Raw genomic sequence first — 15,342 nt, 5'->3', positions numbered from 1 at the left:
TGCCCTTTTAAACGAAGGTGACTGAAGGATTCTTTCCACAGGAGAGGCCATTTTTAAAATGTTTTTGTTCCCATAACAATGTTTTCCTGAATGCTGCTGTTCCATGCAACATTTGTAAGCATGTTTAATCTGCCATAGAACATTAGGAGGTTGTAGTAACAATAAAGAGGTTATGTTTACACACTTATCTGATCCTTGCTCAGTTTATTGATTTCCGATGAAGGAAAGGCTGAGTCAGCCCTGTCATGGTTTGAACCTGATGAGCATGGAACATGCACTTTCAGCAGTGTGACGTCTGCCTTTTTCTTTTCCTTCAGGTCAGTGCCCTGAAGTCGTCACACTACGCATTTGGAACCACAGTGGTTATTGGATTACCGCCAGCCGGTGCCCACCTCTCCTTCGATCCTATGCTGCTGCTCACAGGGCGCACTTTGAAAGGAGCTCTTCTTGGAGGTAGGGCAGAGTTGGTATTAAGTTACATTGCAATGCCATTGTGGTGGACTCCAAGTGGAGGAAATGTGTTGCATACTTTTATATTGGGGGTGGGGGATTAAAAGGGAGGTAAGGATACAAGTATGTAAAGTCCTACAAACCCGTAGACGTACTGTGCTTTAATGACAGCGCCATTCAAAGAAGACATATTTTGCTAGAACACGAATGTATGTTTTACTGGAGAAAGACCCTTTATGGCTGACCGTATTGCTGAACCTGTCTAAAAGGCAAAAGTTAAGTTGCAAGAATGATCACAACAAAAACTGATGAATAAAATTGCACTAAACTTGACATGTAACTAAACATTTGCCGAGAATATCATCCTTTGGAGGTATAGAAATATTTGCTTTACAAAACGTTGTCTAGCAGGCTCCAAAGTGTTAAATTGCGCACACACACACATATATGAATATATTTATTATACCAGTAGGAAGTTATAGATAGGCCCGTTTCCATCGAAAAAGTGTTTTTTGAATTGCCAATATCTATGGCACCAATTGACTAATCCTCACGGAATTTTCCCAAAAAAAACATGTGCTGGTGATTCTTGTTGCACATCAAGGGGCATATTTATTCTCTGTTTGCACCGAATTAGTGTCATTTTTTTTTACTCTAATTCGGTTCAAAACTAACTCCATATTTATACTTTGGTGCTAGACCCATCTAGCACCAAGGCCCTGATTTAAACTTTTTTTGCACCGCATTAACGTCATTTTATGACACAAAAGTGGCGCAAACTTACAAAATATTGGCCCTTATTTATACTTTTTGCTGCAAAACTGCACTAACTCAGTTTTCCACCAAAAAGTTTAGCACCGGCTTGCACCATTTCTGTGCACCAGCCGGGCACCATATTTATGGAATGGTACAAGCCGGTGCAAAGGGTAGGCTAGAGTTTAAAAAAATGACTTTAGTCGGGTGGGGCTGGCAGTATGGAAGAATAGGGTTTAGCACCAAAAAATGGCTTTAGGCAGGTTAGAGTAAAAAAATAATGACTCTAACCAGATTAGCGTCATTTTATGGTGCTAAACCTACCATGCCACATGACTCCTGCCTTAGAAAAGTCAGGAGTCATGCCCACCACCCCAGTGGCCAGCACAGAGGACAGGGTTCCCCTGGGCATGGCCATTGCACCCGGTGCCATGTATGGGGGCCCATTTCAGGGCCCCCTATGGCACATTAAAAAATAAAATGCACTTACCTGTACTTACCTGGGATGGGGTCCCCCATCCTCGCAGTCCCTCTAGTGTGGGTGGGGGTGCCCCTAGGGCCTAGGGAGGGCACCTCTGGGCTTATTCCATGGTGTTCCATCATGGAAATAGGGCCACAGGTCCCCTAACACCTGCCCTGACCCAGGTCTTAAAAAATAGAGCAAAGCAAGCTTTGACCCATTTTTTGACCCCTCCTCCCTCCCTTGCACCATTTTTACATGGGAGTATAAATATGATGTTAAGGCCATAGAGTCATTTTTTTGCACGGGAACGCCTACCTTGCATCTCATTAAGGCAAGGTAGGTTTCCACTTCCAAAAAATGACTATAACTCCATAAATTTGGTGCTAGAGGGGTCTAGCACCAAAGTATAAATATGGAGTTAGTTTTGCACTGATTTAGAGTAAAAAAAAAATGACGCTAATTCAGTGCAAACAGAGTATAAATGTGCCCCTTAGCGTCAAAAAATGATGTTAATCTGGTCAGAATCATTTATTTTGACTCAAAACTGCCTAACGTCATTTTTTTTAAGCTAGCCTACCGTTTGCACCGGCTTGCACCATTCCATAAATATGGTGCCCAGCTGGTGCTAAAAAATGGTGCAAGCCGGTGCAAAACTTTTTGGGGCAAAACTGCCTTAGTGCAGTTTTGCACCAAAAAGTATAAATAAGGCGCCAAACGTTTTAAGGTTATCCGTCAAACGGCGGTGAGAAAAAGGTGGGGGGGTGCGGGGGGCCTGTAAAAATTTTGAGTTTCCAATGTTAATTCCCATGGGACCTTTAGACACGATTAGAGCCCGACCCAATGGACAGAATGACACAAAATTTCGCAGAAAGGTAGGTTTGGGTACACAGATTATGCTTTTGCCTATTTGGTGTAAATCCGTTTAGTAGTTTACAGGAAATTAAAGAAAATTCAAATTTGTATATCTGAGGTCCAACATCATTCCACGAATATTCACAAATTTTCGCGAATGCAAGCATGAATAGAATTGCTATAATTGGCTGGCCACTACCTGAACAGAAAGTTGCAGCCCCCATCTTAAGGTCCTGTGACAGGGTCCCTAGGGCTGAAAAACAAATTGAAAGCAGCATAAGGGGTCAGGGTGGAGGTTCCCTGGCCCAAAGAGTATTATATAGAGGTGTTTAAGGGTCAAATTCTGCGCTTGAAATTATTTTTCTTCACCATGCACAATATTCGTGAACAATTGAGATTAATCGGGAATAAGCAAAAAAACATTTGAAAAAAACCTTCACAGACTCAGTCATACAATAATTAATTTACTCATACATGCACTTAGAAACTCATGCACCCACTCACACACCCACATAGACACTCAGGCACCCACTCAGACCCACTCATAGACTCCCACACACACGTTCAGACCCACTCAGACCCTCATGCACCCACTCAGACACTGACACACCCACCCACAGACCCACGCAGACCCCCTCGCACCCACTCACAGACCCACTCATTTATGCATCCACTCATAAACCCACTCAGACCCTCATGCACCCACTCACAGACCTACTCAGGCCCTGATGCACCCAGTCACAGACCCACTCGGACACTGATGCAATCACTCACAGACCCGACCAGACCCTCACGCACCCAGTCACAGACCCACTCAGACACTCACACACCCACTCGCAGACCCATTCAGACCCTCATGCACCTACTCACAGACCCACTCAGACACTGATGCACCCACTCACAGACCAAATCAGACACTGATGCACCCACTCACAGACCAACTCAGACCCTCATTCTCCCACTCACAGTCCCCCTCAAACACTCATGCACCCACTCACAGAACCACTCAGACCCTCAAGCACCCAGTTTCATACCCAGACAGACACTCTCACACTAAGGGAGACCCTCTCACCTATTCCTACAAGAAGAGAGACAGACTGTTTGACTGTACATGGTGTGGGCTTTGGTGGTAATGGGGGTTGCCTGCTTGGCCTGGCTACAGGCCCTGTGACCAACCCAGCACAAGTTTGGGTTGTTATCAGGGGTTGGCTGCAGGTCTGGCCCTGTGGCCAAACCCTGGGGTTGGGTGGTCCTAATGATTGGCCTGCTTGGGCCTGACTGCAGGCCAGGCCCTGCAGCCAACATCTCCTGTGCATGGCCAAAGGCTATGTGCAGCGTGGGGATGGGTTGTTATAGGGGTTGGCTGCAGGGCCAACCGCTGCCACGCACTGGCAAAGGCCATGCATGGTGTTGGTTGGATTAACGTATTGTAAAGAAAATCACTTTGCATTAAAAAAACATAGAAATTCACTGAAAAAACAAAGGTTGCAGGGACGTTATAGTTAAGCTCACATTTTAAATGTACAAAACCATAGAAATTAACTTGTCAAGTAACTATAACTCGTGCCCTAAGGTAAATATAACTTGTGCCCTCGCCATGCACTGCCGATTACCCTACAAATTAAGGATAATATCAATGTAGTATTTGCAGTAAAATATTTGACAAAAAGACTGTGCGTGGCCGGGGCACGAGTTATTGTTACCTTAAGGCACGATTTATAATTACATGAGATAACATGAACAAGTAATTTTCTGTGGTTTTGTATATTTAACATGTGAGCCTAAATATAACATCCCTGTCACCTTTGCTTACATATATATATATAGTCAGTAGGTAGTTATATGTAGGATGATTGTTCCATTGACACAGCGTTTTTTGTTTTGCCAATAACTTTGGTGCCACTTGATGAATCTTCAGACACAAAATTTCAAAACGTATACTTTGGTCGGTTCATCTGCTGTGTTGAAAAGTTTCGGGGTGACCGGTCAAGTGGGGCCAGAGAAAAAGTGGTGGTCCCAAAACACTTTTTCCCCATTTTACGTCAATGGGATTTTTCACATTTTTTAACGCAACTAGAGCCCGAACCTCTGAGCTGAATTACACCAAATTTGGCCGAAAGCTAGCTTTTGGTCCTGAAAGGGTGCTTTTTGTGATTTGGTGTAAATCTTTTCAGTAGTATTGGAGAATTTAGAGTTTAAAAATTATAGATATATAGGGACGGGGATCCTCCATGGATCCAACTGTCCCTGTGCTGAAATTTGATTAGCTGCCAACACTTCATCCAGGAAGTGTTGGCAGCCATCTTGGGACTCAGCATCAGAAAAAAAAAGTTAAAAAAAAGAAAAGGGGACAGGGTAGGGACACCCTCACCCCTTAGCTGTGGTGTTGGGGTCCCAGAGGAACCCCGCCAGGGCTAAACATCATATTTTTTTTTTAAAACATTGGAAAATATTTTTCTGATGTTTTCTTTTACTGAACCCCCCTGGGTGGGCCAGGTCCATGCAGCATGCCAAAAATAATGAAGGACGTGCATTGGTCCCTCTTCCTGGACTTGCCAAAGCCCTGGAGACTGCCACCTCCCTGGGGTGATTATTAGATTTCATGTGGGGGTGCGGCCACTCCGGGACCACAACCCCTCTGGGGCAAAATACTTTTGTTTATGTAGGGGGGACCTGTGGACCCCGTGCTCTGGAGAACACCACCTCCTCTGGGCAAACCTTCAGTAATATGCTGGGGACTCTGCTGCCCTCTACAGCCCTGGGGACCGCCACGGCCCTGAGACCAATTTTAAGTGATATGCAGAGAAGTCACCTGGCCCCTGCAGCCCTGGGGACTTCCGCCTCCTTGGGGTGAAAAAAGTAGTGAATGTGGGGAAGTGCAGCCCTCCCACACAGCCCTGGGTACCACCAAGCAGAGTTTTCATCTGTTTCCCTGCACGCAGATATGCGTGCATGGGAAAAGATGAAAACATTGCTCCTGCAAACAGGGAGTTGATATTTGAAGCAGCTCCCTGCTTGCGGGAGCAATGCTAGCTCCCTCAGGAGTCGGGAGCTGGCTAGAACCATAGGGGCATTCAGGCTCCCACCGCAGTACTCAAAGTCAGCCTGGACAAAGTGGTGAAGGTTTCAGACTGTCACACCGAAGTCTGTGGGCTATAGTGTAGGTGTAGTGGTGTAATTTCCACATAAAATATTTTTTTCATTTGAAATATTTAAGGTACACACCGAAAGGTGATCTCACTCTACTTATCTGACATATGCATTTTTTTAAATTTTTTTGAAAGGATCTCATTCTAAGTATATCCATTATCAAAGCCTGAAAAAACTCTCTCCCTCTCTCTATCCCTCTCAATTTTTTTGTGCGTGGTTATAGAGGTTGCCCAAAGTGGTTAGCTGGTTGTAGGGGATGGCTAGCTATATGGGCCAGCCACAGGGCATGGCAGCAGGCTAGGCCCTGATTCCAACCCGTGCCATGCACAGCCAAAGACTGTGGGAGGCAAGTTTTTGGGTGGCTATAGGGGCTTGGCCACGGGGCGGGACACAGGTTTGGGTGGTTATAGGAGTTTCCAATGTTAATTTCCATAGGGATTTTGAACAGCAATAGCGCAGAAACCACTGGGCGGAAATACACCAAATGTGGCAGAAAGAGAGCTCTTGTTTCAGAAAAAGCCCCTTTTGTTATTTGTGTAAATCTGTTAAGTAGTTTTTGAAATATTAAAGAAAATCAAAATTTGTATATCTAGGGACTCAAAGGATTTGCAACCCCACCTGGTCTCGTGTAGAGATCTGATTGGCTGCCAACACTTCAGCAAGTAGGTGTTGGCAGCCATGTTGGGAACCAGCTTCAGCTGAGGTCCCCCCAAAAAATGTAAAAAAATAAGAAAATGGGCCAGAATACAGACATCCTGAGCCCTTAGCTCTGGTGGTCCCCTCTTGGCAAAAAAAGCATTTGTTTTTGAATTTTTGGTGGATGATGCAGCAGATCTGCGCATGTTTTTCAATAAGCCTCTGGGTTGGCCAGGTCCCAGGGGCATTGTTATTTAAGCGCCCCCTTTGCCCTGGGGACAGCCACCTCCCCAGGGCTTCCATTATATTTAATGCAGGGGTTGCAGGTGCCCTCCCCGACGCCCCGGGGACAATCACCTCCTGGGGCAAAGTGTAAAAAATAGAAAGGGGGTCCGTAGCGGACCCCTGCAGCCCCAGGAACAACCAGCTCCCTGGGACTATTCTATGTTGAAGGGGGGCCATGCGGACCCCACCGTGGAGCTACTGATGGCCCTGGGGACTATCAAACCCCAGGGCTGGTTCCAGCATTGAAAGCTGCTGGCATGTCATAGTAAACATTCTTCTCCAATGAAGGGAAAGCTGTCCAAAAGCTCTCCATCATTGGAGCAGAGGTTTCCAATGTCTGCCTGCCCGTTGAGATGCTTTAGCAGCCCCCTCTATGTGACAGCAATGCTGATTCCTGCTAGAGGCAGAGAGTCAGCTAGGACCTTGGGGAACTTCAGGCTCCCCGCATGGTCCCTAACATTGAGACTAGGTGCAATGTGGGGCACCCAGGTCACATGGCAGGACCCAGTGGATGGGTTCCCAGGGGCCGAGATCGGCCCTAGGGATGGGGCCATGCCACCCCATCCCTCCCCAAAAATAAATAATTAGGCCAAGCCCCAGGAGATGGGGTCACCAGAACTAAGATCGGCCTAGGGAGCCCCCCTCCTACCCAAAGAAAAATCAGGCCAAGCTTCGGGGGATGGGATCCCCGGGGCTAAGTTTGGGATGGGGAGGGGGTCGGGTGGCACTTCCCTCCAAAAAACTCAAATGTTTAGGCCAGGGGATGGGGTCCCCGGAGTGAAATAGGCCTGGGAAGGAGCCCACGTGACCACCTCCGCCCAAATAAAATTAAATGTTTATGCCAGGCTCTGGGGGATTTGATCGCCTGGGCTGAGATCGGCCTGAGGAGCTGGGGCTATGCGGGGTTGGATGGTTATAGGGGTTGGCCGCTGGCCCTATGGTCAACTCAAGCCACAGATCCCATGACCCCAAAAAATACAGCACTCATGACATCTTTGTTATCATCACTGATAATATCAATGTAATATTTGCAGTAAAATTCTTGGTGAAAAAACTCTGCATGGTGGGGACGCGAGTTATAGTTACCTTAGGGCATGAGTTATAGTTACTTGAGATAACTCTAAGTATAACAGGTGACTTTCTATGGTTTAGTATGTTTAAAATGTGAGCCTAACTATGACGTCACAGTAACTTTTGGTTTTTAAGTGATTACATATATCTAGCTATATTTATATGTACATATATATATATATATATATATATATATATATATTCACTATAACGATGCTCACAGCTGGGCTCCTGGAGGCCCAAGAGAGGTGGTGCGTAGAAAACCGGCAGGGCACTCCGGCTAATAATATAAACAATGAAGAGCAACTTCCAAGGAAGGACGCACACTCGGGAGATCCCAGAACTCAAATAGAGTCTTTTTTTTTTTTTTTTTTTTTCAGAACTCAAATAGAGTAATTTATTTCACACACTACGCGTTTCGGCTGTCTAGCAGCCTTGATCACGTGTAAAATTCCACCAGTGTACATTTAGTTAAATACCCCTCGGATATAAACATAGAAATAGGGCTACATATTACAAAAGTAATTGAGTTCTGGGATCTCCCGAGTGTGCGTCCTTCCTTGGAAGTTGCTCTTCATTGTTTATATATATATATATATGTATATATATATATATATTGTCTGGACTCATTAGGCTTTAACATTTCTCTTCCACTTGTCTCTGTAGCTGGAAAGACAACCCTCATTCAGTTTGCCTCAAGGTGATTGCCTCATTAATATGGAGTGTATTCCATGTGTGTAGGTTTGCACAGTCTTTTAAATAATGTTAGAAGTATAGGTGTTAATATGTATCCCAAGAGAAAGTTGAATATTAATCCTAACAGGGCAGTTAATTAAGAAAAATTGTTGCTGAGGATGCAAGGGACGGGTATCTCACCTTTCGGTATGTTTATTTCCTCCTGGAGTAATGTGACGCTATATTGAAGGCTTTCATTGACTTTACACAGGTTTTTCATTGGAGACTCAGGCCCTCATTATGAGTCTGGTGGTCTACTGACCGCTAGACTAGCGGTGGCGGTCCCACTGCCGGCCCGTCCATGGTGGGACCACCAGATTATGAGTGTGGCAGTTTGGCCTGTGCCAAACCGCCACTTTCCCGTTCCTACCACCAGGGTGGTCAGATCACCGGACCGGAAATAAACATCTCCGACCCGGTGTTCCACCAAAGACCGTTGGCGTTATTACGAGTTCCCTTTCCGCCAGGGATTTCGTGGCGGGAGCACCACCACAAAATCCCTGGCGGAAAGGCTACCAGTGACAGGAATTTGCATTCCTGTCGCCAGTAGATGACTCCCACCCCCCATCTACACAAGTGCCTCCCACCCACCGCCCTTACAACATTCCTATCCCGTACTCCCTGAACCCCCAGTAACCTCCCCAACCCCACTCTCAGTAGAAACACCCCATACACGTACTTACCCCTCACCCCCGATACCCATACTAACCCCCACCCCTGCATACATGCACGCACCCATACACACCCACAGACACGCACACCCTGACACTCACTTACTCGCACTCACAACACCCTTATAGACATGCTCACACTCCCAACACCCTTACAGTCAAGCGCGCACACACACACACACAACAACCCCCAAATACACACACATACACGCACAAATGTGCAACACCCCGGCTCACACACGCACTCACTACATTCACCCCCATTGACATGCATACACCCTCCATCCCCCATCCCCTCCTTTCCTCAACATGCATACACACACAACCCCCACCCCTATCTAAATGCATGCCCACACGCAACCCGACCCAACATTCACATTCACCCACACATGCATCGCCATCACCAAATTTACAAACGCATGCATGCACAAACACTCCCCCTCAGTCCCCCCATTCATGACATGCATACACACACTCAGACACATGCATTCACATGCCCCACCACCCTCCCTTTGCAGAGAACATTTACCTCGCCCAAAAAGGTGCTCCTGGCCTGGCACTCACATCGCTGGCAGCGCCCCCACCATCAGGACAGTACCAAGCCATATTACAGGTCGTAATACAGCTGGTGGAGTCCTTTTTGTGGGGCGGAGCTGGCAGTGGAACCGTCTCTGCACTGCTGACCACCAGCACAACTGCTGGCGACTTTCCACCTAAAGAATGGCGGAAATCTGCCAGCAGTCGTAATATGGCGGTCTGCAGACCGCCAGCACTGGGGGTCTACTGGCAGCTTTGGCTTTGGCGGTCTTGGAAAAAGACTGCCAAAGTCATAAGGAGGGCCTCAATGTACCTTTGGAGGACTTTGCCTCTGCATTATGATAGAGGCTGCTTTGTTTTTATCTTTCCATATTTGGAAACACTCATGACGCTACATGTTGCTCTGCTGTTGAGTACAAACCTAGCTGTTTGTTGCCGATCTCCACTGATTTATTCCCTTTGCTGTTACTCTTCAATATTAGATTTGCTTGTGCAGCAGTGCACCTGGAAGTTTAAAACATTAAGGGCCATATTTATACTTTTTGACGCCAAACTGCGCTAACGCAGTTTTGCGCCAAAAAAATTAGCGCCGGCTAACGCCATTCTGAAGCGCCATCCGGGCGCCGTATTTATTCAATGACGTTAGCCGGCGTTAGCCGCCGGCGCTGTCTGGTGTGCGTTAAAAAAAACGACGTACACCAGGCAGCACCGGCGTAGGGGGAAAATGGCGTATGGGCGTCCACAAATGGTGCAAGTCAGGCTGAGGCAAAAAAATCGCCACAACCCTATTTGCGCCATTTTTTTACGACGCCCATCCCCCATTGAAATGACTCCTGTCTTAGCAAAGACAGGAGTCATGCCCCCTTGCCCAATGGCCAGGCTTCTGTCCCCTGGGCATGGTCATTGGACATAGTGGCATGTAGGGGGGCACAAATCAGGCCCCCCTATGCCACAAAAAAAAATATAAAAAAAACTTACCTGGACTTACCTTAATGTCCCTGGGGTGGGTCCCTCCATCCTTGGGTGTCCTCCTGGGGTGGGCACGGGTGGCAGGGGGTGTCCCTGAGCCCACAGGTCCCTTTACGCCTGCCCTGACCCAGGCGCTAAAATCCAGCACTAATGCGGGTTTTTTAGACCCGCCCACTCCCGGGCGTCATTTTTGCCCGGGAGTATAAATACGACGCATATGCATCGGAGACATTTTTTAAGACGGGAACGCCTACCTTGCATATCATTAACGCAAGGAAGGTGTTCACGCAAAAAAATGACGCTAACTCCATGAACTTTGGCGCTAGACGCGTCTAACGCCAAAGTATAAATATGGAGTTAGTTTTGCGTCGAATTTGCGTCGAAAAAAACGACGCAAATTCGGCGCAAACGGAGTATAAATATGCCCCTAAATAAGTGATTCTGGTGCAGCCGACACGTTTCACCTACATCCGTACTTTTCAAGAGTAATACCATTTAAACATTCCATCAGTTCGATCTATTTACATGATCAAATTGTAACAACCTCCAAAACTAAGCCACCTCTATGTCATATCACAATGTCATTACACCCATTATGAACATAACTGTCCCATATTCCATGTGAAAAAAATATTATGAGAAAATGTTGTGGTCCTTGATTAGTGATCACAAGAGTCAATTTAATAGAATTGTGATATGAAATTCTTCACTATACTCTCCCAGTTTATTGGTTAATCGATCAGTGGATTGAAATGTGAGAGAATTTGAAGAAACCTTGCTAATTTTTTTATAGGAAACGAGGAGTCCAGTGGGCATGCAGACTTCAAGAGTTGCTGTCAAAGAGCAGCCCACTATGAGTTAAGGGACAGGGAGTTCTCAATAAAATTCTCCACAAACTGCACAACATCTCCCGAATTACTAAAATCCACCATAACCAAATATAACCAGGTGGTATATGGTTATTGCATGAAATCAGGGTTGAGATCTGCTATTAAACATTTTTGAAAGCTTCAAACATATCTGGTAAGGATTTTAAACATTATGTAGCTCTCTTGTATTAACATTAGCATGAGAATGCTTTACATTGACATATATTTTTTTGTTTACAGTGGGAGCAAGAGATAGGGATAGGTAGGGATATTATATCAGAAGCTTCCAAATAAATACTTTTTATTTGAGCTGTAACCTGAACAACAGGATGAAAATTCCAGAAAGAACCACCTGCACACTGTATCTCTTTACATCATGTGACCTGGCATAATTTATGACAGCAGTTCCATGCAGACTGGTCTACCTCCTCATGCATTGGCGTGTTATCTGAATGGCACTCATTTTCAAACTCGTCCCATGGTGGAGGAGCGGCCAGTAATGCTTGCTGATCCCACTATATGACGAGTTGGAAAGGTGCCCCTTGGCTTATTGTCATACAGTCTTAGGGTGCACCTTCGCTTATTGTCATACAGCCTTGGGCAACACAGGGCTGATGCCTAAAGTGCCCGGGCTGTATTCAGTGAACAAGGGTGCCCTACATCACAGGCGGATGTGGCTTTCAAAAGGGCCTGATTGCACGTCCCTAGCACTGATGCTATTAAGACATAGAAAACTTAAAGATCAGAAATTAATTGAGCTGAGCTGATAAGATATTACTATATCACTCCCCCTGGCTATGTAATAGTGAGAGATGATCGAGTAGGGAAATTGGGAGGAGGAGTAGCCATTATCTCTAGGTATAACCTTGAATGTAAATCCTTCACATTTGACATCACCGATTGTGACAATTTGGCTTTTTCCATCAAACTATCACACACATTCACATTTTCTCACATTGTCTAGCTTACTCATGTATTGTCCTTCTGGGCCTGTCTCAAAATTCATACAGTCAATACCAGAAACTGTAGCACAGCATAGCCTTCTGATAGCCAATTTTACTTTATTAGGATATTTGGACATACGTATAGACTCCACCACGTGCAGACAGGCAATCAATTTCAAGCTAAATTTAGCAGATATTCTGCCTGAACAACTAGTCATTTCGCCAACTCATGCTAAAGGACATATTTTGGACCCAATTTATACAAATCTCCCACTCTTGAAGGTATTGGCACCACTGCCAGTTCCTTGGTTGAACCATTTGCTGATCCCATTTTATTTTTCTATGATAGACTAATTGAAACATCGCAAGATAACAATGAAACTGATAAGGCAATGGTCTGAGTTAGATGCGCTACTGTGGGAAACAATACTACAGAGGTCAGCCCTTAAGCTGGATGATGATGTGACCATCCCGTACTCTAACTTTCAGGACTTGATCAGCTCAAGTTTAGGCATATTAATTCCTAAAAAGGTTAGCAGAACCTACCAGGAGAGAGCCAGTGCTAAATCGTTCTCACCCTAGCTAAAAGAGCTGAAAAAGAATGTAAGAAGCTTGAAAGGAAATAGAGAGAAAGGAAGGGAAAGAAATAAAAAAAAAAAACATTGAGCAAGTATCAATGTGCAATCAGGAGAGCCAAGAGGAGAGCCAAGGGCTGATAGGATTAGTCAATCTATCCCTCCAGCTAAAGAAATCTTTTCCATTGTTAACTCTGTTATTAAACTTAACATTACAGGAGCAGCCCCCTTCCTCTAAAGAATGATGTGAAAACCTAGCCAACTACTTTTTAAGCAAAGTCCGATCAATTTATGATTCTTTGTCAGACTCAGCAGGTCTACATACCACTGAGAAATTACAGATTGAGATCAATAAATATATAAGCAGGAAGCCTAAGGTGGAACTTTCTGCTTTTCTAAATCTTACTCAGGAAGAGGTCCTGAAAATTGGTAGGACAATTAAATCATGTTCTCCTCTGTACCTGGCCCCATTAGAAATCATGCGGAGAGGGGGTGAGACAGTCACTGAGGCTTTAACATCTATTTATAACTTGTCCCTGGAGAGTGGGTGCGTTCCAAATCCGTGGAAGCATGTGATTAACTGCCTTTTGCGAAAAAAGCCAGCATTGGTTCCAGACAATGAGGAACATTACAGGCCAGTCTCGCTGTTGCCAGGAGTCAGTACAAGTCTGGAAAAATTGATTAATGGCATTTTATCTGACTTTCTGAACTCCAAGAAATTACTGCACCAGACGCGGACTGGATTTTGATCTGGTTGCAGTACTGAGAAAGCTATTATGCTGGCAATAGGAGATATAAAGAAAACTCTGAACCATGGTAGGTCTGCTGCACTCATTCTGTTGGATCTGAGGCAGCTTTTGGCACAGTTTCACATTCAATGCTTTGCCAGAGGCTGGGAAGTATTGGGGTCACAGGGACAGCTTTAAGATAGGTAACATCATTCCTAGGAAAAGGAGTTTTCACATTAGAAAAGGGCCCTGTCTGTCAGGGACACGCCAGTTGAAATGCAGAATACCACAAGGCTCTTCATTCAGCCCTACTTTATTTACCGTATATGTGGGGCCGCTATCAGACAATATTTGCAATGTGGGTTTTACAATGGTCTCCAATGTGGATGACATCCAGATTGTTGGCTCACTGTCACCAAATACTCTCACAACCTTTGACAGACTTAACACTTGTCTGGAAAGGGTATCCAACTGGATGGCCTCTAGCTGTCTCAAGCTAAACGGGGATAAGACAGAGGTAATGGTGACTGGAAATAATCCAGCACTCTGGGACCACTTCCTTTGGCCACCATACCTGGGGGAACGTCCGTTCCCCAAATCCGTAAAAAAAATAAAGTAAAAAGCCTAGGTGTCATTCTAGACAAAGACTTCACAATAGCCGTTCAAGCTAAAAAGGTGCCAGATACATGTTTTGGCCTCCTGAGGTCTCTTCAGAAAATGTTAAAATTTCCCATGGAGTGTTGGAGAATAGTAGTCCAAGGACTAATACTTTCCCAACTAGCCCCAGCAATCCACTTTATCTGAGCAGTACCTCATATGTTATTAAAAAGAAACAGGTTTCCAAGAATGCCGCAGCCAAAGCACTGATGGGACTGCCTAAAAACACAATCAGTACGTACAGCTCAAGTGCAACTGACTGGTTGCCAATGAAAGAGAGATTAAAATTCAAGGCCCTTTGTATTGCTCACAGAGTAAAGTATTCTCAAGATCCACATGTACTTCAACATCTTGTCAATCCATACACCACCTTCAGAGATTTAAGAGCAAACAATCATTCTTCTGACCGTTCCTAAAGTCAAGAGAGTAAGAGGTGGTGGCCGGTCTTTTAGCTACCTCGTCTCCAAACCATGGAACACACTTCCTATTCCTTTAAGATCAGACCAAAATTTACTCAACTTTAGGAAACAGCTGAAAACCTATTGTTGGAAAATGGGTTATTGGTAAGGGCAGGTAGGTACCTACACTTAGCAATAGGCCACTAACCTCCACTTAGGTCCAGTTAGGTCTCAGTAAATTAAACCTAGCCCAACCCTTGGTAGCTTGGCAACGAGCGACAAGGCTTACCTTAGGAGACAAAGCGTAAATCATTCAAATATCACAAAACAGTAATTAAATAAAACACAGGAAACAGTTTAAAATTCTAAAATCAATTTGTGAAAATTGTAAATATTTTTAGCTTTAAAATGACACAGAAGTGAATAAAATCGGATAAGGGGAACCAGAGATATGAATTTTTAAAGAAGTATTGCTTTCTAGCGCATAGAAACAAAAAGCTCTAATCTGGTCATCTAGTCGCACCTCGACTGGGGCAAAGTAAAAAGCTTAAGGCCGACCATGATGGAGCCCGGCTCGGCTACAGTCCGAGGGAGACCTC

At 45.1% G+C, this 15,342-nt stretch overlaps 1 protein-coding gene across 1 annotated transcript in view; it reads left to right on the top strand.

The window, feature by feature from the left end:
* Positions 1 to 15,342, top strand: part of LOC138289760 (alcohol dehydrogenase 1-like) — a 510,381-nt gene that overhangs the window by 325,233 nt on the left and 169,806 nt on the right. Inside the window, exon 7 of the mRNA XM_069230194.1 lies at positions 318 to 453. Within this exon, the coding sequence (XP_069086295.1) occupies positions 318 to 453 (136 nt within the window). The remainder of the gene's footprint in view (positions 1 to 317; positions 454 to 15,342) is intronic.

This window comes from Pleurodeles waltl, chromosome 1_1 (assembly GCF_031143425.1).
Source record: "Pleurodeles waltl isolate 20211129_DDA chromosome 1_1, aPleWal1.hap1.20221129, whole genome shotgun sequence".
In the NCBI taxonomy this organism is placed as follows: domain Eukaryota; kingdom Metazoa; phylum Chordata; class Amphibia; order Caudata; family Salamandridae; genus Pleurodeles; species Pleurodeles waltl.
This window is presented reverse-complemented; position numbering and strand designations above follow the sequence as displayed.